This window comes from Sprattus sprattus (genome assembly GCF_963457725.1).
Source record: "Sprattus sprattus genome assembly, chromosome: 5".
NCBI lineage: Eukaryota > Metazoa > Chordata > Actinopteri > Clupeiformes > Clupeidae > Sprattus > Sprattus sprattus.
This window is the reverse complement of record NC_137924.1, coordinates 38,358,239-38,384,462: the sequence shown is the minus strand read 5'-3', so window position 1 is coordinate 38,384,462 and position 26,224 is coordinate 38,358,239. Positions and strand designations below refer to the sequence as shown.

At 42.4% G+C, this 26,224-nt stretch overlaps 3 protein-coding genes across 3 annotated transcripts; all 3 read right to left on the bottom strand.

The window, feature by feature from the left end:
• Positions 1–2,141: 2,141 nt before the first annotated feature.
• On the bottom strand, positions 2,142–4,107 carry anapc10 (anaphase promoting complex subunit 10). The gene is made up of 5 exons (XM_080838761.1): positions 3,991–4,107; positions 3,464–3,580; positions 3,183–3,273; positions 2,930–3,050; positions 2,142–2,535 (listed from the first exon to the last, which is right to left on the bottom strand). Exons 2-5 carry the CDS (start codon positions 3,576–3,578, stop codon positions 2,305–2,307), a joined length of 558 nt encoding a protein of 185 aa, XP_080694887.1. The 5' UTR covers positions 3,579–3,580; positions 3,991–4,107; the 3' UTR covers positions 2,142–2,304.
• A 1,289-nt stretch (positions 4,108–5,396) lies between these two features.
• Positions 5,397–12,702, bottom strand: slc10a7 (solute carrier family 10 member 7; the record flags this gene model as incomplete). The annotated part of the gene is made up of 12 exons (XM_080838491.1): positions 5,397–5,630; positions 6,994–7,139; positions 7,500–7,573; positions 7,972–8,023; positions 8,873–9,038; positions 9,932–10,015; positions 10,478–10,513; positions 10,891–10,929; positions 11,053–11,128; positions 11,759–11,895; positions 12,009–12,091; positions 12,603–12,702. 12 exons carry the CDS (start codon positions 12,700–12,702, stop codon positions 5,598–5,600), a joined length of 1,026 nt encoding a protein of 341 aa, XP_080694617.1. The 3' UTR covers positions 5,397–5,597.
• An 836-nt stretch (positions 12,703–13,538) lies between these two features.
• On the bottom strand, positions 13,539–21,266 carry ttc29 (tetratricopeptide repeat domain 29; the record flags this gene model as incomplete). Its single annotated transcript, XM_080839815.1, has 13 exons — positions 13,539–13,843; positions 14,029–14,561; positions 14,790–14,903; positions 15,794–16,001; positions 17,098–17,320; positions 17,492–17,615; positions 17,852–17,943; positions 18,120–18,205; positions 18,629–18,841; positions 19,187–19,372; positions 20,129–20,352; positions 21,013–21,090; positions 21,175–21,266. 13 exons carry the CDS (start codon positions 21,264–21,266, stop codon positions 13,539–13,541), a joined length of 2,478 nt encoding a protein of 825 aa, XP_080695941.1.
• Positions 21,267–26,224: the final 4,958 nt, after the last annotated feature.

Sequence of the window (26,224 nt, the reverse complement as noted above, 5' to 3'; positions counted from 1 at the left end):
CAAAACTTCACTAGAATTTACACTGAACACACTGCATTGACACTGTACACTGTTGTATAGCGAGGCTCTGAGAGGGGGGGAAGGGGGAGTGGTGGTGGTGGTCTGAACATTTATAGTCGTAGAAATGATCAGCACTCTCAGCACGCTCAACATATGAACCAAAGGTGAGCAGTGGCTGACCATCAACACCAGAATAAAAAAAAAAATAGTTTTTCTCTCTTGCAGGCCCGGGCTGTCCAGGTTATGGCCGACCAGGAGGGAGTTTTGCAAAATGGGACTTTTGTGTAACTTCCCTGAGGTTTCTCTATTTTTCAGTTCAAAAAAGCAAACTCTGGATCTCCCCAAACACAGTAAATGTGATACTGAAACATGCAAAATATATACTACCACGCACATAAACACATATTGTGGTGCATTTATGTGTAATCCTAGATTACACATAAAGCTCTAAGGCTCATAGCACTCTAATGTCTTAAAAGTATGCTTCAGTTAAACATACTACAACTTGGTTAAAAACACTATCCCGAATATTTCTCTGAGTATTTGAGGTTGACATCCCATTCAATCGTTAAGCACATGGTCACATCAGATTGCATCACATCCAAAACCATAACGAAGACTCATTCATGCTTACAGTTTCCCTGAGTCGGTAAGTCCTATACAAGGTATAACATTTTTACTTCAAAATTCAAAATGGCACAAAGACAATAAAAAAAATGAACTCTTACCATGAATCAACAGAACTGGGGTTTTGGCGCAAATAACAAAGCGGTTCATGTTTCTGGTGTCGCTTGAAGACTCGCCAAGAGAGGACTGACGTGCGTGTGTGTGTGCTGTGCAGGAGTCAAACCACAGCTTTGCTCACACAGGATGTGCTCTTCTCTTTCCCCTCACACAGTGAAAGCACAAACACACACTCTAACTGCATTGACTCATTTCAGAAGTGTTCGGTGGGATGGCGTATAGGTCTCGACATAGGGCAATGTTTTACATCACACACACCGCATCAAACAGCACTTCACTGATGACCTTGGCATTAAGAATTATTTCGAATGACCTGTGGTTTAAAAGAGCCTGATGTAGCGACTTAATAGTGTGTATATTGAGTGAACCTCAACTTAATAGTATGTAGATTGGGTGGAGCTCAACTTATTAGTATGTATATTGGGTGGAGCTCAACTTAATAGTATGTAGATTGGGTGGAGCTCAGTTTATTAGTATGTATATTGGGTGGAGCTCAACTTAATAGTATGTAGATTGGGTGGAGCTCAGTTTATTAGTATGTATATTGGGTGGAGCACAACTTAATAGTATGTATATTGGGTGGAGCTCAACTTAATAGTATGTATATTGGGTGGAGCTCAACTTAATAGTATGTATATTGGGTGGAGCTCAACTTAACAGTATGTAGATTGGGTGGAGCTCAACTTAATAGTATGTATATTGGGTGGAGCACAACTTAATAGTATGTATATTGGGTGGAGCTCAACTTAATAGTATGTATATTGGGTGGAGCTCAACTTAATAGTATGTAGATTGGGTGGAGCTCAGTTTATTAGTATGTATATTGGGTGGAGCACAACTTAATAGTATGAATATTGGGTGGAGCTCATCTTAATAGTATGTAGATTGGGTGGAGCTCAGTTTATTAGTATGTATATTGGGTGGAGCACAACTTAATAGTATGTATATTGGGTGGAGCTCAACTTAATAGTACGTAGATTGGGTGGAGCTCAACTTAATAGAATGTATAATGGGTGGAGCTCACCTTGTTTGGGTGACATGGTTTCTGCCTTGTCTGTCAAAAGCATCCTCTGTCCTCTTCAGAGGAGCAAGACTTCATCCTCACGTCAGTTCTAGTCTGCTGAGAGGAGCTGCTCTAGTGACACCTGTCGTTTCTCCAAACAGGGCAGGTTGCTGTCTCAGACGGTGTCATCTGTCATCTTTACCTTTTCTTGTCCACCAACATGCTTATGACTGCACCACTTATGTGTACTGTGTGCCTGTACTCTATATGCCAGTAACAACCAAACATTAAACATTTCACCATTATGGTTAATTGAAATGTGGAATATTATGTGGAAATGTTTTCATATATAATAAACATAAAGTTATGTACAGGTAAATATGTATTTTTATTACACATCAAAGATACATATGTACATATGCAATGTATGGCATGTGTTTATTCATTAATATGCTCACACACACACACACACACACACACACACACACACACACACACACACACACACACACACAAGGAGAGCCACAGTTCTACTCCTGTTGCTGTGAGTGCTCAGGTTATCTGATAGTCCGGTACATCATGAAATCCACCGTGGTGCATCGTGGGAACTTGCCGACGGAGCTGTCGTCCACGGGCGTGTAGACCTTGATCTGACGCATGTGTGTGTCGCGCCCGTTCTGGTGGTTGGCCAGAACCGCGATCTGGATCATGAACGTCCGGATCGGCCCCTTCATGACGTCACACAAGGGGATGTGAATCCACCCGCTGGGCTCCACCATCTCAAGCTGCTGCTCTCACACACGCACACGCACACACACACACCACATAGACACACACACAGACACACACACTCATTACAGTGGCACACACAGCCGCACACTATTAGTTGGGCATGTCACATTTAATCAGTCATAAGATCAACACAGAAACATTAAACTGCGTTTCAAGAATTTCCAATGAGTAGAGCATGAACCACACTCATTTGCATCCCTGTATACATGAGATTAGAATACCACCATAAAGATCAACTTAATGTTAACATATAGAAAAAATAAATACATTTATTAGGTTTCTAGATCTATAGATCTAGATCATACATACAATTAAACCTTCATCAGAAGGTTTTTGTGTCCATGCATGTGTATGTGCGATATCTAAGTATGTGTTAGCCTACAAGGTTACCCTGATCTCCTGTAAATTGTGGAAGTTGTTGCCCACACGGACAGAGATCTTGCTGGGCGTGTAACTCTCGTCTGACTTATAATCAGCATAGATGCATAACATCTTCACCGTGGTCTTCCTCCTGCATGTACAAACATATAAGAAAATATTACATTTCAGACATGTTTCACACACATGCACACATAATATATGCATGAACATATATGCATGAACACACAAACACATATCATAGGGTTTACATGTGTACATTTACCTGAACTGAATATTGACTAGATGGGGCTGGGATCCGTCTGACTGCCAGTATGTCTCAAGATTATCATCTCGGAGTTGATCCACCCCAAACCCTACACACACACACACACACACACACACACACACACACACACACACACACACACACACACACGACACAATAACCTTTAGTAACCAACTGACAACCAGAACGACAACTGACTGACACAGTGGGTAAGCCAACGAGAACGATGAAGACCATTGTATCATCCTCACAGTTTAGGGACCACAAAGTACACTCACCGGGTTTACATGACGACAGGGACCAAACGGCCTGCGATCCAATCTCTCGCACTGACCCAGTGCGCTCCAGCTGTTTCGGATCTGCGCCCGCAGGAGTCTTAGTAGCAGTGGCCATAACTAAAGAGATATTGAGTTTTCAACATAGCCAGACGATTCAATACAAACCAGTAAGATTTAAATGAGAAAACGTAAATGTTAGAATCCGCTTGAGAATGTTAACGTTATCCGAGTAGCTTGTGGCTACGTTAGTTATGTATGCGTTGGCTTGTTACTCATCGATGGGGCAACCACGGCAACAGGAATCTTGAATATAATATTAAAATATTATGTTTTAGGAAATACAAAAGGTCGTTAGATAGTAACAGCTGTTGGCACAGTTAACGTTGTCTAGCACAACCTTCCACAAAACATCAACAGGGGAATGGTATCGTAGGGGAGTTCATGACTAGCTAACTACGCGAAGGTTTTCAAGGGCTGAAGTAGTGAAATAAACCAATTAAAGATTTTAAAGGTTCTAGCTCACTTACCTCGGTGTTTATAGTTTCCAACATTAACTCCAAAAAGGCAACATTCCGTGGAGGTTTCTTGCTGGTTATTTCTTAAACCAGCTAACTGTTACAGTTCAAATTTCAGTTTCCCGGTTTTGGCGCATGTTAAGTGCGTCATCAAAGCGTCTGGATTTTCCGATTTCTGTCCGTGTTTTGCACTGGGGAGCAGCAAACCCGACGAATCATTCCCAAGTTCAGTGGTGAACATACAGAAGTACCATTTACATGCTCAGTGAATACCAAACAACAAAAGAAAATCTTGCCTAAATTCTCTCTGCCTTCATCCTAAACGAAGAGGAGCTGATTACCTAGCTTCTAGGCCAGGCAAAATAGCCCATATTGGAGCCAAAAATAGAATTGTAAAAGATTTTTTTTCATCAAAGATCATTTCTATGAGGTGTCCTAACAACATACTAAAAGTCCCAAGACATCTTAGTTTATGTTTAATTCTCATCAATCTGAGATTTGTGCTAATAATGCATGGCATTTTTTTCCTTTACTCCTATCAAAATAAAACTTTACACAATGAAAGTACCCATGAAAAGTAAAATTGTTTGCATCACACGTTCCTTTGAAAATGAATTTAAATATGCAAATGAGCTAAACACTAAACGAATATGCATGCCCAAAATACACCCAAATAGGCTTAATTTTTTCCTTTACTCTACCACAATACAACTTAACCTAGTAAACGTGTAAATAAACACTACTAATACATATGAATGAATTTTTCTGCCTATGGACATATTTAATTAGGGTGGAGCTCATTTGCATATTAAAATTGATTTGAAAAGAAACTTGTAATACAAATACTTTTCATGGGTATTTTTATTGTGTAAAGTTTCATTTTGATAGGAGTAAAGGGGAAAAAAATGTTGAGGTGTATTTTTACCATGCATTATTAGCACACATCTCAGATTGATGAGATTTAAACATATTTCCTCATCTAGGACTTCTTAGGACTTTTAGTATGTTGTTCTGGACACCTCATAGAAATGATCTATGCTGAAAAAGAATATTTTACAATTAGTCTGTCGTAAAACTCTATTTTGCCTGGACTATTCTGTCATTCACATAAACCAGAGAGTGGAAGTGTTTCATCAAATTAGATTCAATTTTCACCAACATAACTGGCACAGTCTCACCCCCTCCCCTTCAAAAAATAAAACCCATAAATTGCACAGACAACATTTTTGGGTTTGTAACAAATTTTACTCCAAAAACAGGGCAGTAAAAATGTCATACTTCACATCATTGTAAGTGTAAGTGTGTATGAGTGTGTGATGGACAAATAAGATAGATTGAGGTTTCAGTAACACATTGCCACACAGAGTCTTATGTGGGCAAGTTTGACAGCGATAGAAAATGTTTTTCTAAGTGCGAGACATTACAGTCTGATAATGTTTGCGTGTATGTTGGTACACCAGTAGTGTAAGGAATGGCTCATCACAAGTAAAAAAATAAACTACATTCTGGCATGTAAAAAAAAAAAAAAAAAAAAAAAATCACGGAATCATCAGAGTTTTGTCATTCAGCAGAGTATCGCCATGACAATAAGGCACTTCCCTTTGGGATCACAGATAATATCAGATGGGCTGCAGGCTTGTGAGCTTCAAAGCCTGATGAGGAAAAAGCTAAATTAGACACACAGACACAAATACAAACATTTAAGACACAAATACAAACATTTAAGACGAATCAGTGGCATTAAGTGGCCAGTGATGCGCAATTTAAATAAGTAAATCAGCTCACCATGTCTTCCGTAACTGTGGATACAATATATACCAACAACTAAAATGTGGATTTGTGGACCTAATTTATTGATTGATTGAAAGTGTGTAGTATTGTGATTGCATCAGCTATGGCTGACTGCTTTGTTGGTTTTGCCCCATAATGAAACAAAATTAATTGACTGGATTTGCCCTAGTAATTTATGGTCAAAGGGATATAAATTAAGTTGATTTTAATTTCCATTCTTAAGATGACATTTCTCACCGATTCAAATTTCATTGGCTTAATTAGACTTGTTCTAGAATAATTAATAAAGAATTAGGTATATTGGCTATGCTCTCATTTGTTATTTGGAGATTGACTGATCACCACCATTCAGACTGCGGTTGTTTTTACTCACTCACAGCAAGCGTCAGCTGTAACTCAATCCTACTGAATTAAGATAGCAGACTGAGAGAGAGCGAGAGAGAGAGAGAGAAGGACAGATGGGTGTGAGAGAGAGAACATGAGATATGACGTCTTCCAATGCCAAGATGCACCCTTGCCTCTTTAAGCAGGACAACTGAGGGTCCTTATTTTGGATAGTATTGAATATAATGTTCAAAAGAGTTTGAATAGTCATTTGGAAACCAACATAGCCAACATCCACTAAAAAATATAACATTAAATAGCAACTGTATGGGCGTCACTAATCACTACTCTCTAACTACCACATAACAGTGCCCATAACTTAATTTAAAGTTTATGATGTTTAGACAACTTGGCCACCATATCTGCTACTGGTCTGCAATGTTTTAAACACATCTTAGGGTTTTGCTGTATTTAACAGTCAAATTGGTAAAATTCATATTGATAACGTCTCATTCATTTTAATTACAGATTAATCTTTGTTCTAGCTCAGACAGCATGCATTTATGGAAATGTTGATTTAATGATCCAATGACATGCCAACCTTATCGGCTGCGGCTGTGAGTATTAGGGTAAGTGCCACTCTATTTAGTGTGTGTGTGTGTGTGTGTGCGTGTGTGTGTTTGTGCGTCAGTGTGTGTTTGTGTGTGTGTGCGTCAGTGTGTGTGTGTTCGTGTATGTGTGTGCAATTGTATGTTTATGTGGGTTCATGTGTGTGTGTTTACGTGAGCTTCTGTATACTGTATATGTCTCTGGGGGTGTTTTCAGGTACGTGACTGTTTATGAATGTGTGTTTATGAATGTGTGTGTGTGTGTGTGTGTGTGTGTATGTGTGTGTCTCACTTTCTGCCGGCTGTTCATCCAGGCTCTGATGGTGGGCACCAGCACGCTGCCCAACAAGATCTGAGCTGGGTGGTAGACCAGCAGCGGCACTGACACCAGAGACAGGTGCTCATCTCCCGCAAACACTATCTTCAACATGGGGATACCTGACAATGTCCACACACACACACACACACACACACACACACACACACACACACACACAAACACACACACACACACACACACACACACACACACATGTTACATACTGCACGGTACACGCACGCTCACACACACAGACTACATGCAAATATTAGCAGCACACCTTACAGCATACGCATTACACTGCCACAAATCCGCACCATGAACACATACTGTTTTGTAGTGCCATCATACACACATAATCCATGGAGTCCACACACAAACACCATGCAGGAAATCCCCCCCCCCCCCCCACACACACAAACTCACAGACACACACACACACACAGACACACACACACACACACACACACACGTCTTACCCAGTGTGAGGGATTTATGAGTAGCACAAAAGATAATGGCCACAGTATCAGCAGGAGTAAAACCGGAGGCTGGCCTGTAGAAGACACACACCACAACATCACACAAATTCTCTCAGAGGCACAGCGCAATTCTCCACATACACACTCTCTCTATCTGAAGCTTACAGTGCGCTAACACACTCTCTCTATCTGAGATTAGCAGTGCGCTAACACACTCTCTCTATCTGAGATTAGCAGTGCGCTAACACACTCTCTCTATCTGAGATTAACAGTGCGCTAACACACTCTCTCTATCTGAGATTAACAGTGCGCTAACACACTCTCTCTATCTGAGGCTAACAGTGCGCCAGGTGGGGGAGGGCAGATGCCTCCCAATAAACCTCATTTGGGGATCGGTGAGAGAATCAAAATCTAATTATTGCTGGATAGGGCTGCAGTGGAGGTGTGGAATAGAACAGGCAGGAGGGCTGACCTGGAGGAGAGGAAAAACGTCAGGAGCATGAAACTCAGCTGCACCGAGAAGACTAGCAGAGGGACGACAAGAGAAAACAACACACAGATAGACAGATTAGTTAGACAGACAGACAGACAGACAGACAGACAGACAGACAGACAGACAGACAGACAGACAGACACACACACACAAACAAACACACACACAGTTAGAAGAACTAAACAATAACCACCACATCCCATGGTGTGCCATAACGTTCTCAGACTAGTGTGCGTGTGAACGCATCTCCTGATGTGTGACCTTTGACATTCACATGACCTCTGCTCTCCCGGACACTGTAGATGTCAGGCTGCCTTTCAGGGTCATCAGAAGCTTTCAGATGACTTTAGAGCTCCATACATACACCTGAAACTTAATCATGTTGTGATGCTAATTATGCTATTATGCTATTTTAAATGTCTCTCTCACCCACCAACCCCAGTTCCTGCAGGAGGCTGTGAGTGAATTTCTTGGGTTGTGAGTTTGAATGTGATACTTTAGGTTAGCAGAAGAGCTCTGAACTTCTGAAGGATTCCCTGTCTGGAAACTTGTGAAGAGATGTTGCTTTCAACACCAATGTGTCACCCTGTGGTTTCTGTCTCTCTCTCACGCACACACACACACAAACAACCCCTCCCACACACAAACACACACGCAACAGTTTACAAACAGAAGCACAGATACTGACTTGTATGCAGCCACTCAGACACACACACACACACACACACAACAGTCTACAAACAAAAACACAGACACTCACTTGCATGCACCCACACACGCACACACACACACACACACACACACACACACACACACACACACACACACACACACACACACACACACACACACACACACACACACACAGGTGTAAAGGTACCGATGAAGCAGAGTAGCAGCAGGCTGATGTGGTTTATCTGTGTGTTGGGCCGACTGAAGCTCTCACAGAAGGTGCTGTAGATGATGAGCAGCAGCACCGCACTGCTCACGGTCCCGAACGGAGGCCTGGCCCGCTCCAGCCACTCCTTAAGCCAGCGCCGCAGCACCTACACACACCCACAGAAATATATATACACGCACGCAAGCACACACACACACACACAATTACACACATGCAATCACATAAAAAATACACACACACATGCCCAAAAACACATAATATAACATACTGCTCACCCTGAAGAGAAACACCATCCAACTGGTTTTACCTGTCTCTCTCTTACGCACACACAGGCAGTAATGATAACATTGAGCAGAAATGTGGCACAATCTAGCTAGGTCTTCAGTCAATGTCACAGTACTCATCTACAGCACACTAAGTCAATGATACGCATCCTCTTGTACAAATTGGTAGTGGTAGCATTTTTAGACTTAATTTAAATTTGTTTCTCACTTAAAGGCACCCAGTGCAACTTTATATAAACATTCAATGAAAAATAAACATTCAATTTCTAGTCTTTTTTACACGTAGTAAGTTTCAATAACTCCATACCATTACATATCGACATTCAAGGAGCAAAGATGAGACGTCATTATGTGGTGAGAACTGATAGAAAATCGTAAACAACAACAATCGCCGGTGGTGAGAGGCCATTTTTCCATTGACTGGAATCCTGCTTTATTTATTGTAGGTCACAAAAAATAAAGAAAATGGCGGCGATTGTTGCTGTTATCGATTTTCTATCAGTTCTCACCACACAACGACGCCTCATCTTTGCTCCTTGAATGTCGATATGTAATGGTATGGAGTTATTGAAACTTACTACGTGTAAAAAAGACTAGAAATTGAATGTTTATTTTGAAGCCTCGAAAGTTGCACTGGGTGCCTTTAAGTATCCATTAAAGAAAACTACTCCTGAAGGCCTGTCTAATGGCCATACTGTCTAGATCAAACACGGGCCACACACACACACACACACACACACACACACACACACACCTGCCCAATGAGCAGAGGAACGACGACCGTCATGAAGAGCTGAGAGAAGATGGAGGAAAACGGCACTGCTGAGGATGAGCCCAGCTACAGGAAAAAGAGCATAAACACATTCGTAACACATTCGTAACACAAGGCATTCATGGAGTTCTGAGATACAGACGCTCCTTTCACAGTCCTTTGACAAAACAAAACCACAAACACACAAAAACATAATTGCTCGTCTGGCTTTTGATAACGCATGGCACTGCAACACTGAAACACTGCATTTGTATTGTAAAGAGCACTATTTCCTTTAAGTTAACTGACCAAACATGTAATGTATACTGTTAGTTCCTTGGGATAAGAGTTGCCAGATGACTGTGTAAAATGGCTATATGTATGAATGTGAAGGGTGTACAAATATATGCATAACATCCTGTGACATGTTTCACAAATTCTTTCTACACAAGCAGACCTAGGAAATAGAATAAACATGCAGACAGACATACAAAAACACACACACACACAGAAACACATCAATTCTCGTGACATGCGGAATCCACTTACAAACAGGAGCAGCAGCAGAGGTGTCACTACGATGCCCTGCCAAGCACAGAGGTCAAGGGTCAGTTCCCATCACACCCTGCCAAATAATGATCCGCTAAATCCACACACTTTAGTTTACAATACGGTCTTATCCTCCTACATACAAACCTACCCGGCAATGGATTATGTTGCATCCTGCTACATAGAAATACAGCATTGAATATTTCTAATTTGTTCTATCAAATATAGATCCATGCTACTTCATATCATTGCCATACCCTGCCAAATTTGGTTGTATGCAAATACAATGACGTTGGCTTTTCTTTCTTCAAATAAAGACTCATTCAAACCCACTGCCAATGCATTCTGGGACATGTAGGATCACTGTCCACCCTGCCGAATACTGATCCTCAGTCATTATGTTACAGACTCACCAAGAAACTGCCAAATGCAGAGTTGAAGATAGCAGCAGCCTGCGAGCAGAAAACAAACGCCAGGGTCAACAAAAACAAACACTATCACAGTATCACAGGCACATCAACACACACACACACACACACAAAATCACAAACATACAAGAACTGACCCATTCTTACCTCATTTCCTCCTACAGCTTTGGTGAGAATGACAGCAGAAGATACTGGTGGGGGCATGCAACCAACTGTCTGCAGCCTTGGGGACACAATCACACAAAGCCAGGGTCATTAAAAGCCCATTCCAAACAAACATGCACACACTCCCTTTCACACACAAGATCATGAACAAGTGGGTTTACCACATGCATGTGCTTTCTGGCATACAGAAAGTGTTGGAAAATATATGTATACATACTTCTGTGAATGAACTACTGTGTGTATGTGTGTATGTGTGTGTGCCCCCCCCCCCCCCCCCCCCCCAAGGTGTATTGCACCTATAAATGCCCTAGTGGCTGATAACAGACAGCCAGTAGCCCTGTCTCTTCTATGTAGTGTCTCCCTTGCTATCTCTTTAGGTCACCATAAGCCTCCATTATCACCAAGGAACCTGCACTATAATTGAAGGCAAATGATAAGAGCCCGCTGCAAAAGATAGCTGGCTGGACCATTTCTGCTGCAAAACAAAACTCAATGTGATTCGTAATGGAGAAAAACAATTAACAAAAAATGAAAATGTTTGCACTCCATTGAAGGGCTGTTAACCTTGATTTAATTTTAAGTCATGTTTGTCAGTGTGCGCCTCTATAGAGTATGAGTAGATAGGTGTGTGTGTGTGTGTGTGTGTGTGTGTGTGTGTGTGTGTGTGTGTGTGTGTGTATTCCCGCACCCTCTCAGCAGCCACGGGTCCATTGACGTGAGGTCCAGGACATGGACTAGTACCCAGATACATAATGGGAAGAAGATTAGGGTGAAGCACTGGACAAACAAGTGCAACCGCACGTGTAGCAGCGCCGTGGCCAACTCCTACAGCAAAGATACAGGGGGAGAGAGACAAAGCAAGAGAGAGAGAAGGTAATTAGGCGTGGGTGTTTCAAGCACACTGACTTTACTAACTAAGACTAAGTAAGACACCATACCTCTGTCTTCAGTGAGAGACCACTGTTCAGGAAGATGGCAGAGACAGCAATGTAAGATACAGTGATCTCTGGCCGAAGAGGACCTGAATGAGAGATGAAGGCAGGTTAAAAGAATAGTACTAGACACACCACACTAGTTTGCATCAGCACACAGACAGGAACATACGAAATTGGCAAAGGAGAGGTAGAATGAGCTAGTGAGAGAGGGAGAGAGATGCCCAAAGGCCAGCAGCACTCCTCGCACACCAGGTGTTACGTGGTGGGGGGGCAATATCCGCGCGCAGGTCCGGGTGCTACGTGTCACTACAGATGCGCGTGACCATATGAGAGTCATCGAAGGGAAACACCATTCAGCCTCTAATTCATGTAGCCTAACCTGTTCATGGATAATTCCTTGTGAACAAATGAACACTGACAGTAGTTGTAGTTTAACGTTACACTGCGGTTGGCTGAGAGGCACTGATGTCTTAAGCGTCTGTAGATGCTGTAGTAACTTCAATGACAAACTGATGAGGTCTCATTCAAAGTTTAGTTATCAGAACATACCTCTAGCCTTCTTTCACCCATACACATTCCATCGACAGTCAGACTTACCTCCTTTCACCCCGACAGATGGCTCTAATCTAGCGCAGGCGATTGCCACAACTATCCCGATTATAAACCATTCCTTGCGTATCCGCGCAAGCAAACCCATAGCAAGAGGCACCCCTCAGCTGTCCGCCAGTAGGTATGCCTCCCAGTAGCGGCCGGGACAGACCTTTCTCTCTTCTCAACTGGAGGAGCCCCAAATTGCTCCCCCACTTCCGGACACATACGCGTGTCGCCATCACAACCGTAATGACTGTAGAATATGCACACAATTTTTTGCTTTCTGAAAGTTTCGGTGTCCACAGAAGTGTGGGAGGTTGATGTTCGAATGTCAGCAGATATCAGAATAAACGCAGCTATTACATTGAATGCAGTTATTGTTGCCACACAACCAATTTCATCATCAAAAACCATCTCAATAATCCCAAAATGGATTTCATTCTTGAGTTTGCAATTGAAACTGTTTTATTGTTTGATTCTCACAAAGTGTGTGTGTGTGTGTGTGTGTGTGTGTGTGTGTGTGTGTGAGAGAGAGAGACAGACAGACAGACACACATGTAGAAACCTGCCACTAATGTGGGTGTGTATAATTATTAAAAATAAAACATTGCCTTCAAATAAGCACTGTGGGATCTCATATAATAGTCCAGTAGTAATAGGGTTTCACCCGGAACAAATTTATAACAAGCTGAAATTTTCAGGATATGTTCAGAATACCTTTAGGAATGACATACTAAAAGTCCCCGTGAATCCCCCTTGTGCTCTCTGAGATATTCAAGATGGCGTCCAAAATGACCGCCATTTGGAGATTTTTCCGTATCTCAGGCTTAAAACCTGATACAAATGCAATTAAAAGGTCAAAATATATGTTTTTTTTAGGGTAAGTAAGTCAATTTCATCATTAGTTTCTTGAATGGAGACATTTCATAATAACAAATCACTTCAATCAACATCCTCATCATCAGAAATTGGTGTTGATTCTTCAGTTTCTCCCTCATCATCTAGTAAAGATGGCATTGGTGCTGCATTGTTGCATGTTTGACCACTGCACTTTGTACACAAGGCAGAGCAGTGTACCCCCATCTTCCTGCAGCCACATGACATCCCACAGCCATCTGCTTTGCAGCCACAAGAGATCATGTTGAGCAGAGTGTCTGGAGCAATGGGGCGGTCAGTTTCAACTGGAGTCAAAATATCCTCCATTTTGATCCCCAATCTGTTGGCTGCAATGGCCTTCCCATCCATTCCTGAACAATGAGATATGTTCTGAATGAATGTTGCTTGGCTGCATCACTTGTTGGAGGCAGAGTTGCCAACTGGAAGGATGAGCAAAGTGAAGTTCTGCTGATTGCCTTATTGTAAGCAATGTATCGGAACTGATCCAGTGATTCACAACTGGAAGCTCCATACAGCTTCAGGAGGAAGCTTTCACCTGCTTGTTGTACTTGCTGATGAGTATTTGCAGCATTGATAAATGTGTCAAGTAGATCATACTCTTTCTTCTTATGCACCAGATTGAATGCCTTACGCTTCCCTTGGCGATACAGAGCAGATACAGTGTCACATCCAGTTATAGCATGCAACACCATCAGATATTTGCTGGTGTTACCAATGCTCCCTTGAATGTCATGAACCCTGTACACAGTTGTGGGGTTCTTGCAGAATAACATGTTAAGGTCCATGTTTGCGGTTGCTTGAGCCACCAGCATTACCAGCAGGTCAGTGTCAGTTCCAACAACAACAACTGGTTTGATTGACTCTGCCAATGACAGAGCAGTAGAGACTATCAATGCATCTGCATCAGCTTGTGCCTGCTTCACCTGAACACCTGCTTGACTCAGCAAGTCACTGAGCATCTTTATCAAACGCTCCTTGTTGTGGCTATTTGCTAGAAATGCTGCCTGAGTTGTTGTGGTTGGCATGTTCTGATCAAATAAGATGTCACTGAATCTGGACTTCTTTGCCCTGCGCAGTTAGAGATCATGCTGTAGCCATCAAACACAGTTACAGTACCATCCCCATAGTGTTTCAGGATGTAGGCAATGTAGCAATGGCACACATCTACATAAGTAGATGGCTGTGGCCACACCACACAGACTGCAACAGATGGCCTCCATCTAGAACAAACTGGCAGTTCTTTGGAATGTTAGGTTGTACAGGGGCAAATGACTTGAGAAGAGTACCTAGAACAACCTCTTGGTTGTCTTTCGTATGACACCATTATGAAACAGGGATGGAGGTTGAGGAGCAAGCTCATATGACATGAACTGCTCCATGTCAGAACTTGTCTTTAGGACACAGGTGATCCTGTTGAAAAAGAGAGTGGGATTCACTACCATGTTTTGTCCCCTGACATTGATGGTGTTTTTATCCCCTATAGTCTTGACTTTGTCAGTCCGATGCAGTGTGATTTCTGAGAACTTTTTTCCTGTTATCCTGGAGGCTGCAGCCAGACCAATCTTGACTGCATTGTCACAATTGACTGATATGCCAGCTATAGCCTAACACCAGTAGCTATAGACACTAGGTGATCAGGCTGGTAACCTGCAAATGATGGATGTATCTCCAGCCATTGCCTAAAGACATCATAGTCTTTGCTGTCTTTAGCCTGAGTGGATGATCGGAGATCTTTGTGTTGTTCAGAGGTAGCACTATGCACACCGGTGAACTTCTCCAAAGCATCACACACAGGGACACAGTAAGGCAGTGCATGCACCCATTTGGTCGAGGTGCTGTCTGTTATTCCTCTACCATGGGTCATCCCTCCACTAGTTTTCAGCATCCTCATCAGGAACTGCTCAATTGTCTGGTCAGAGAAGTTGCCAGACCAGAACTCGTTGGCTCGACGGATGGTAAAGTACCCCGCTCAGGTGGCATGACTTGTTGGATGGAGTTCATCTGCTGCAAGTACAGTCTTGCAGACTTGGCATATGGCAGATTACCTGCTGCATGGAAATGTGGGATCATTTCCTGCACACAGTGAAGATGGAACTTCCAGTTGCCTGTCCTTTCGGCTCTGATGAAGTTGAGCATGAGGAACACCTGGTTGATGTACTGTACCCATAACTTTCCTGTTCTGCTCTGTGTGGCAGCTTGTTCCAGGTGATGAGCGAGAAACTGTTGAAACTCTCGTAGAGTTTCATCTTCGTTGACCTGAGTTGCATCTTCATATTGGTCAACTACGTATATCTTGATACAGATTGACCAGATGTTCCTTGTCAGTCTGATTTGCCCAGTCTGACTTCTCTAGCAGTACAGAGATGAGGGCCAACAAGGTCAGAATGTGAGCACGCACTGCTCGAGAGAAGGCATGACCTGTGAGCATATGCATCACTGAACCTTTGGCATACAGCCGTTCCCACAGCTCTTCCAGCCCGCTTCCTGTCATGATATGCCCAATGCTGCCTAGAAATGACATTAGCAGGTGGAACCCACCAAGTCGCACAATCACTTTGTCCAAGTCTCTAATAATATGAATCTACATACTAAGTCAGTGGCTGAAAATTATTTTGAAGCGACTTTATCTGAGCCTCCTTGAGACTGCACAGATGTAAGCGAGCCTTATTCAATATTGACAAATGTGATTGGTGCCAAATAAAAACTAACATATAATAAAGACATTGTATGATTAGACAAAATAATGAATAGCCTAGCATTAGACAGGCCCCTCTTTTTCTTTTTGACTAAGTTACAAATGGGCTTAAATGGGGCCTGGGTACACTATGTGAATTTTGTGTTATTGTCACATTAATGACCTTGTAATCTTGGTTAACTTTAATGTTAGCAGTGTGTCAATGGTGAATTTGGATTCCTTGTATGAGAAAACATACATTGTAACATTTTTATTGCATTTTATTATGTTTTAAGCCTGAGATATGGAAAAATCTCCAAATAGCGGCAATTTTGGATGCCATCTTGAATATCTCAAAAAGCACAAGGGGGATACACGGGGACTTTTAGTATGTTATTCCTAAAGGTATTCTGAACATATCCTGAAAAATTCAGCTTGTTATAAATTTGTTCCGGGTTTGACTCAATTTTGAGCTAATGCTCTTGGACTATAAAATGTCTCATTTAGAGGAAATTAGGCAAACTTTCATCATTTTAAACTAGCGTTGTGATGGAACAGTGTTTGTATCACAGAGCCTTTTGGGCAGCAAAGACCACACTTACTTCACTGCATGCCACACGGTAGATGAGACTAGGAATGTGTTTGGTAAACCGTAAGTACAACTACAACTTTGCTGTTTTTATTGTGTATTAAACATGCCTTCATTCAAACGACATTTGATCGTTTGCCTAATAAGTTGTTTGCAGCCAAGCCTCGCTTCTGTTCTCTGATTTTCTCTTGTTGTCTCTTCCTTCCTCCTATTTCTTCCCCACTGCTAGGAAACACAGAAAAATACCTTTAATGAACAACCTTCTTGATCATAATCTAATAATGTCTTGAAGGCTACATGCCAACCTAACTCATGACCCGGGTGATCTAATATAAACTCACTTGAGTAGTCAAATGCATCCTGGCGTCTGTCTTTCCAAGTTATGATGCGCTGTATGTCGTCAGGGTTACCATTGTTGGTGTGTGCGGAGAAAGAGGGGAGCATGCGCTGGGCACGAGTCACACCCACACACACCTGAGCTTGCTGAAGCCACCCGACATTACACACACTCTTCGCTAGCTCGTAGGCCTGCTGTAGATACTCCACTCCACGCTCATATTCTCCCTAGAGACACACAGATGTACACATACACACACACAAAGATGTACACACACACACAAAGATTACAGATTGTAGGATTTTACAAACAAACAAATGCATACAATATATGCAGAAACTATATAAATCTACACATAAACAGAAACACACGCACACACACACAAGTGTGATTCGTACCCTGTTGGAGTAAATTAGTCCCATACTCATACAGGCCTCCTCAAGATTCTCTTGCTGCTTCTTGCTACGGGAGACCTCTGCAAACTTTTCCAGATGTTGCACAGCTTCTTCCAGTTTTCCATCACTGTAACACACACACACACACACACACACACACACACACACACACACACACACACAATGAAAGGAAGGTTTAAATGTTTAAATGACATGTGTGTCCTCAATGGGTGACAAAACATATGAAAAACAAGGGAATGGGAGGGTATACTATAGTGAAACAAAGGGAGACCAGAGTAGAGTAGAGTTGTGTTTTCAGTGAGAGTGGTGGTGGTGGGGGGTCGGGTTAGGTTGGTGGCTCACCTCTCCAGTGATTTAGCAACAGCTTTGTACGCTTTTCCCTGACCTTCAGTGTCACCTAGTACCGTACTGATATTCAGAGACATAGTCAAGTACTACACACACACACACACACACACACACACACACAGAAACAGAACAAACAGCATAGTTAGCTAAATACATTTTATGAAGACGTGTACAAACATGTGTGTGTGTGTCTTTTTATGAATGTGTGTTTGTGTGTGTGTGTGTGTGTGTGTGTGTGTGAGAGAGTTTTGTTGGTTCTCACTTGTTTAGCAGTCTTTGGGTCTCCTACACTATGATAGGCCAGCCCCACCCAATAAGCCACCTTCCCTTGCATCTCCTCATTATCAGCTGTAGAACACAACGAATGCAAACCAGCAAATACATTAACACTGAAAATAAGACAAACAGACAAACAAAGGCTTGTAGTGTGATTATTGCTAATTCCAATTAGCAATCTGATTCTTGTGTAAAATTAATTACTGCAGACATGGACATCATTATGAGAAAATACTCTTGATTGTTTAAACTCCTACGGAGTAGGCAGCTCATGATATCAGAATTGTATTCAGGAACAAAGAAGAGGTAGAGTTTTGACTACATGGTAACACATGGAGTAGGATGACAAAGGATAATACAGTGTCGCCTGTCTTGGATGACCTGTAAGCTCTGTTGAGGGTTTGAATTCAATACATAGGGCAGAGCAGATGGGGGCAGTACACCTGTAAGGTTTAGCTGGCAAGGTGCAGGATGAAGGGAGTTTTGGTTGCCTACCTTCTTTGGCTATGTTGAAGGCCTTGCTGAGAATCTCTATGGCGAGCTCATACTCTTGGCTCTGTAGCGCCCCCTGAGCCAGTTGGGTGTACACGGCACACAACCCCTCACAGGCACACTGCTGCAGCGGCCGACCAGTCGCGTCCCACCACGGGCGCTCCTTGGACAGGCGGTGGAACACCTCAAAGTGCTCCTTCGCCAAGTCCAGCTGCCCTGATAAACACACACACACACACATACACACCCACACTCTCACAGTCACGCATCACCTTCATCCACAGCTACTGTAAGTTACCTCAAGGCATACTTTTTCATGAATAATACCTAATTAGCTTGCTAAACAATCTGTTACACATCACGAACATCACCACAATGGTCTGTGGGACAACTTTAATCTTATCATATCTGTCTGAATTAACACACATCCCTAATGCAACACCAATCTCATTACTGAACCCCAGCTAAAGCTGTAATGTGTGTAAGCTGTTTGAGTTTTCTGGTGACAGTATGCATGGGGTGTGTCAGTGTAAATATGACTGCTGTTTGTTAGCGTGCTACCTTGCTCTAAGTAGACCCTGGCCAGGTTGGCGTTGGCTTCGGCCTCCTTGCGCCCACTGTCAAGTCTGACCCTTTGGGCGGAGAGCAGCGTCACCTGGTGGAAATACAGGCTTAGCCAGTCCTCCCCTGGACCCGTAAAATATCCCGCCAGAGCCAACTGCTCCTCATATACCTTTGCAAAGTTTCCTGCGCATACACACACGCACGCACACACACACACACCTTCTTTAGATTCAACATATAGTTCATCACAACTCATAGACAATGAATAGCACTTAGTAGTGTCCTATTGCTATGAAACATGGCAGAACTTCATAATGTAACTTGGCATGATATAACATTCAAGCAGACTGAAAATGCTAAGTAAACACTGAAAACATTTTAGAGTTACTTGTGTTTGTGTGTATTCGTTTGCTGAATACAATTCAGCCTAATAATAGCCATGAGTTAGTGAGGGCTATACATAAAAATGGCTATGAAAACATGAGCTGAAGCCTTAAAAGTTTTTGATTAATATAGTCAGCAACTTGTTGTAGTTTTGGAAACATACAACTATACTCATTAAGGGCAACCACTGCCAAGAGTACATTTTGTATTTGGTTTCCAAAACAGAAGTAAAGGTAAGATATTATTCCATTAAAACAGGACCACAGGGGCAACAGTGGTAGAGGTAGTTGGTAATCGGAAGGTTGCTAGTTAAATCTGAACTCCTCCTCTCGAAGTGTCCTTGAGCAAGACACCGAACCCCTAACCACTCCTGAAACGCAGGTTGGCAACTTAGATAATAGCCTCTGCCATCAGTGTATGAATGGGTAGATGTCTGAGGCTCTTTGAGTAGAAAAGCGGTATATGAATGCAGTCCATTCATATTGTAAAATAAGAGTGGTCGTGTCCAATTCACTACGTGTGTGAATGTATGTATCTGTGTATGTGTGTTTTCACCAGCTCTGAATGCGGTCTCGGCCCTAGTCAGGTGTGTCTGCAAGGTGAGCAGCTTCTCCGGCTGCTCCTGTAGGGAGGGAAGGTACCAGAGGGGGTTGTCTGGCCCCCCTGCCTGCCGCGCCTCCTCAAAGCGCTGCAGCAGGGAGAAGAGCTCCTCGAAGGAGCGGTGGAAGCCCTTGCGCAGCATAGCCACACACACATTCTGCCGCCTGGAGTTACGGTAGCTGCACACGATACAGAGAGAGCTCAAATGAAATGACACACACACACACACACACACACACACACACACACACACACACACACACACACACACACACACACTGTTTGCTTAACAAAAACAGCATGAATGTAGGATTAATCATTTCATGCATAGGCTAAAACATTACATTTTACTGGCAAATTAACAGCAAAAAAGTCTTGAAAGTATATTAGGACAAAAATACATTTGTTCCATGATTGCTATATATAATAAGTGGCGAAGGTTGTTTATGTTCTCGTGTTTGTGTGTGTGTGTGTGTGTGTGTGTTTGTCTGTCAGTGAGAGAGCTAGAGACAGAAAGAGCCTTCCATATCCCCATACCATTACACAGTGTGCTTTCATCTGAGACTAGTGAAAGCAAGTTTGTCTAAAAAAGACAGTAGGCTGATTGTATATGTGTGCAAGCTATAACTGCACACGCTCTTAGCCAATTACATAATATTCAATAACATTAACACCGTTCGGCTGTTCATACCGCATCAGCATTCCACATTATTTAGAGCGAACGTGCAAAGCAGGTGTCATTGAACACGTGAGTGATGGTGTATGCACGACAGGCAACAATGAGTTCAACTTTACTTTTCGAGAACAAAACATACCAAAGTACAATAGAAAGCACTCACAGTGATATTTCATCCTTTGTCACGCGTGTAGTTTGACTGCTGTCTGCGGACGGGCTTTGCTTTTCCTGAGTTTGCGGCCTGAAAACAAATTGCAGTGTAAGGGTAGACCTATACCGCCATCTGTCGTAGGCCAAGTTACCACACCAGCTGAACCCAGCGTACCTGGTTTTCCGGTCTTTCGCAGAGATTTTCGAGGTGCTTATATCAGGAAACAACGGGGTCCTCTGTTGAGGGATGATTGCAGTGGCGCTCATAGTTCTGAGTTGGCAGTCGGTAATACATTATTAAGGGGTTAAGAGCGAAATAGTGGAATAACGTCAGCAGTTAACCAATAGAATTTGTCATGTTTTAGCCAGCTGTCTTAGTTTGGTTTATGATAGCGCTATCCAAAGTAAACATTAGCAAGCTACCGATAGCTTTTCCAAACTATTGTCAACATGTAAAATGGAAGTTTGTAATCAGTAGATATCACAAAAATACAGAAAGAAAGTATCGACTATTCTTATCCAAGTAAACGCCTAGTTTACATTGCATCACTATTACTGCAAAAAAAAAGCCTCTTGGAATTACACTCACCACGCTGAGTCTCAGTTAATTTTTGCTCTCAACTAGCAGGCAAATACAGTGACTCTGTCGTCATAGTAACAGACGCACAGTGCTTCACCCACTCGAGACATCTGAACAGTTCTACAGTAAAGAACTGCACCTTTATTTATTACAAACAAGAACAGAGCTAAGAAGAATTGCAAAGTGCACACTAAAGAATCAAAACAAATAAACAACTTAGCTTACAAACAATAATAATAATAATAAGTTATTGCTGGGCGCAGTTTTTGGCGCACCCCTCTGGGTGGCGATCTAAGCAACCACCTATGTCGCCTATAGCAGATCCTGTCAGATTTGTAGTTTGAAAGTAGTAAAAATATAGTCTTCTTATCTGATTAAAACTCTTAGTTCTTTTTACTTGTGGTGAAAATTCTCACAAAGTCCAGCAAACCAGCAGAGTGTGAAGCAAAAAGGTTTATTTAGTCAGTGCAATACCTAAAGCACAAACCTGAGCATGTCTGCAGACAATACTGGCGATAGAAAGATTGCAATGGCTTACTTACAGTAGATGTCACCCTAAATCTTCTTCCCTCCGCCCCTGTCTTGGGGTACCCATGGTCTTCTCAGAGGCTGTGTAGGTCCAATGCTGCACCATTTTCTGCTGATGCTCTTCTCCTGGCTGAGTCTTGACCACTGCTTGACACCATTTGACACATGCGCACTAACTCAACCTCGGCTTGGAGTTTGTTTTGGCAGTGATCAAGGCGATTGGGAGACTTTGGGGCCTGCGAAAAGATATCCACAGCCTTTGGGCAATTCCCTACCCATTGTGTGTAAAACTGCTGCAATTTATGTCATTGGTATAGCTCATGCTGTGGCAGTAATTTTAACAGTTTACTATCATGAATATCCTTGTGATTATTCTTAATACTAAGATCATACACATACTGGTGATTATACTGTTGGTTAATAATACACACACAGATTAGTGATATTTTCAGTTACATATTTTCCACCACAAGGGCTATACATCTTCAGTACCAATAGGGCCAAATGGGTCACTGGCTTTTCGGGGGTCACATACAATGTGACACAACTAAAAATATAGGCTATTCCTATTGTGGATTGTCAAGTGGCATGTATTCATATCCAACAATATTTCATAAAGTCAGAGTAAAATATTCCCATAAACACTGGATATGATGCACATTCTTTTATTCTGAGATCATCAAATAGATAACATAGATTTTTAGACTTTTTTTTTTTCATGTTTCAAACATCTCATCAGACATAAGGTGCTTATGATGCCCCCATTTATTGTTAATTTGTCAGATAAACAATCAAAACTTGTATTAGATGGGCAATATAACTACTATTCATATGGACCTTTTGTCATTTGTAAAAGAAACCAGTGAAACAATCTCCTGAAGAACAAAAGGAGACCAGATTCACATATTTGTAAAATACATCAGTGATACAATATCTTGACAAACAAGCAATATTCATTTCAATGAGCTGCGATTAGGTATAGAACTCTAACAGGCTAAAACAGACTTTTCTCATTCATGTAAACAGATCTGGGTAGTAAAATAATAACCCAGACTAAACATATAATTTAATTTGATTGTAATATACATCATTGTGTCAGTGGGGAAAATACTGTACACTGCCTTTAAAAAAAAATTAAAAAACATCTCGATCAGACATGAGGTGCTTAAGAGGCCCCCATTAATTGGTAATTTATCAAGTATCCCAGCCAAACAGAATCAGTAGATGGGCAATTATATACAGTAACTGCTATTGAGATGTAACTTTTGTTTTGTCTTTTTTTTCCTTTGTAAAAGAAACTAGGAACAGTATCCTGAACAACAAATCTTCCCTCAGCCCGGTTATAGGCTGACTACATAAGTATACACACCAGGGGCTGTATTCACAAAGCCTTTTATCTTACCACTAGGAGTGCTCCTAACTCGCGCTAAAACATTTAACGTAGGAGTAATTTCTTAAAAGTGATTCACAACGCCTCTGAGACCTACTCATACTAAGGATAATACCAACTCCTAAGCTTAAGATAAAAACTCTGTTGCTATGGATGACGTCAATTCTCATGCACGTGCGTGAAGTGGACATACCGGAATACAGACTCCTTTTGCTGAAAAGAGAAGAGTCACCGGCTAAACTGAATTGCACTGTGAATATATGCGCCGGGACCATACAAAAGTCTGTTACATTGACAGTGGATACTGGAGCATCAGTGTCGGTTCTGCCCCAAGGAATAGTGGAGGAATACTTCAAGGGAGTGACCCTACAACTACCTGCAGCTCGCCTTGTGACCTACTCCCAAACTCCAATCAAAGTGCTGGGGTGCATGCCTGCTACAGTGGTGAGAGACAATGATTCTTGTAGAGTGAACTTTTATGTTACAGACCATGGAACCCCATTAATGGGAATAGACTTGATAACTGCTCTTAAACTGCGTATAGAAGGAGGCACATTGCTTTCTGCCTCATCTGCCTCCATATCAGTAATGCAACTGGCCACAGCCAGCAAAGATTCACCAGCTATGGGCTGCGCTAAAGGATTTATGCACAAAGTCAAGATCTCTGAGTCTGCATCACCTGTTCGACAGAAGCTGCGCCGTCAGCCCTTAGCTGTCAGATCAGCTGTGTCTGACGAACTGAACAAATTGCTCTCTGCCGGGGTGATTGAACAAATTGATGCCTCACCCTGGGTTTCACCCATCGTTGTGACACAAAAGAAAACAGGTGGCATAAGAATGTGCGTAGATCTACGAGAACCAAATAAAGCCATAGTGGTGGACAGCCATCCTCTTCCACATATGGATGAACTACTTGCTACTCTTGCTGGATCACTACTCTTTTCAACTATTGATCTTGAAAGTGCTTACCACCAGCTCCCACTTCATCCAGATAGTAGAGATTTGACTGCATTTATAACCCATGAGGGTCTTTTCAGATTCTGCCGTGTACCTTATGGGTTGGCGTCCGCGCCCGCAGCATTCCAGAAGATGATGTCTGTGGTCCTGCAGGGAGTGCCTAATGTTCAGAATTATCTTGATGACATCATTTGTTTTGGAAGTACACAATTGCTGCATGATGCTGCACTTCAGGAGGTGTTGCAGCGTCTACAAAAGGCAGGTCTGCGTATCAATGACAAAAAGTGCCAATACAGACAGCCCAGCCTGCGCTTTCTGGGACACATAGTGAATGCACAGGGAATTGAACCAGATGCAGACCACGTCAAAGCCATCACACAAGCGCCTCCACCAAAGGAGGCTGCCACCTTACGGTCATTGCTGGGGATGCTTCCATGGTACAACAAATTCCTACCCAATTACGCCAATGTGGTCGAGCCGCTGCGTGCATGCCTTCGCAGCGACTCAGAGTACAAATGGACTGCTGAGGCTGACAAGTGCTTTGGGGAGGTCAAACAGCTGCTGCTGGACAGTCAGGCACTAGCCTTATACGACCCTACCTTACCAAGCATTGTTTCCTCAGATGCCTTTGATTACGGCGTAGGCGCCGTCTTCACACAGATTCACCCAAACAACATTGAACGAACAGTTGCCTTTGCTTCAAGAACACTTGAAGCAAAGGCAACTTGAAAGAAAATATGCAACTGTTGAGAAAGAGGCTTTGGCCTGTGTTTGGGCGGTCGAGAAATGAAGGACATACTTGTGGGGACACAGGTTTACTCTCCGCACCGACCACCAGGCCCTTACTACACTTCTGAGCACAAAAGGTGCTGACAGAGCTGGAATGCGCATTACCAGATGGTCAGCACCAATGTTCCCTCTAAGCTGCGCGCGCGCACCCGCGCAGGCCAGTCGAAGTGTCCGCGCAATAGATTTTTCAGCCCACGCACATTTTTCAGACCGCACAAACTTTTTTTTTAGGGGTTAACAATCTGAGCATCAAAGCTATGTAGGCTAGGTAATAAACATTTAAAATTCTGACATGTCTGACAACAAAGCAGAGCAGGTGCCACAGAAAAAGGTCTGCCTAACGTTTAAACATGAGTGGATAGATGAAATAGGCCAAACTGAGGTAGGATAAAACTTTCAGACATATTTACATATGAAGAAAGGAGTGGCGTGATCTGCAAATTCTGCTCGGAGGCAAACGCGAAAAGAGAGTTCGCTTGTGGGAAAACATGCAGTAAACACAAGTGACATTATTCTGTTTGTCCGTAAAATTTGAGAGCACTTGGATGCCCCCTTCCCTGAAAATGAGCTGAGTTGTTTGCCTTTGAGCCGGATACGTTGGGTGGAGCAGTTAGTGAATTTGATCATGGTCTGAATGACGTGACCAATCTGGCGAAAAGGTTCGAAGCGCTTTTGGAGGAAGCATAATATGCGGTCCCGGGACGCATTTGTCAACAATACAACGAAATCAAATTCATGGTTAATGAAAAAAGGAAAAGCTGCGTGCTTAAGTCATTTTCTGATATTGTAACCTGGTCGCTGAAAAGTGAGCTTTTTCCAGATCTGGTACAACTTCTTGACATTTGTGGCACATTCCAAGCATCTAGCGCCGACTGTGAACACGGTTTCAGTCTAATAAATACCACTAAGACAAAATCGTGAGGCGAGAGAAGATTTGATGAAGACATTTCCAATATTTTCAATTAGACCTATTAGGTCTTA

Excerpts from the sequence above, each read along its gene's own strand:
- anapc10 (XM_080838761.1), bottom strand. The coding sequence starts at position 3,578 with ATGGCCACTGCTACTAAGACTCCTGCGGGCGCAGATCCGAAACAGCTG. Across the intron at positions 3,274-3,463 it reads CCTGTCGTCATGTAAACCCG|GGTTTGGGGTGGATCAACTC; the intron begins GTGAGTGTACTT and ends GTGTGTGTGTAG. Across the intron at positions 3,051-3,182 it reads CTAGTCAATATTCAGTTCAG|GAGGAAGACCACGGTGAAGA; the intron begins GTAAATGTACAC and ends TTGTACATGCAG.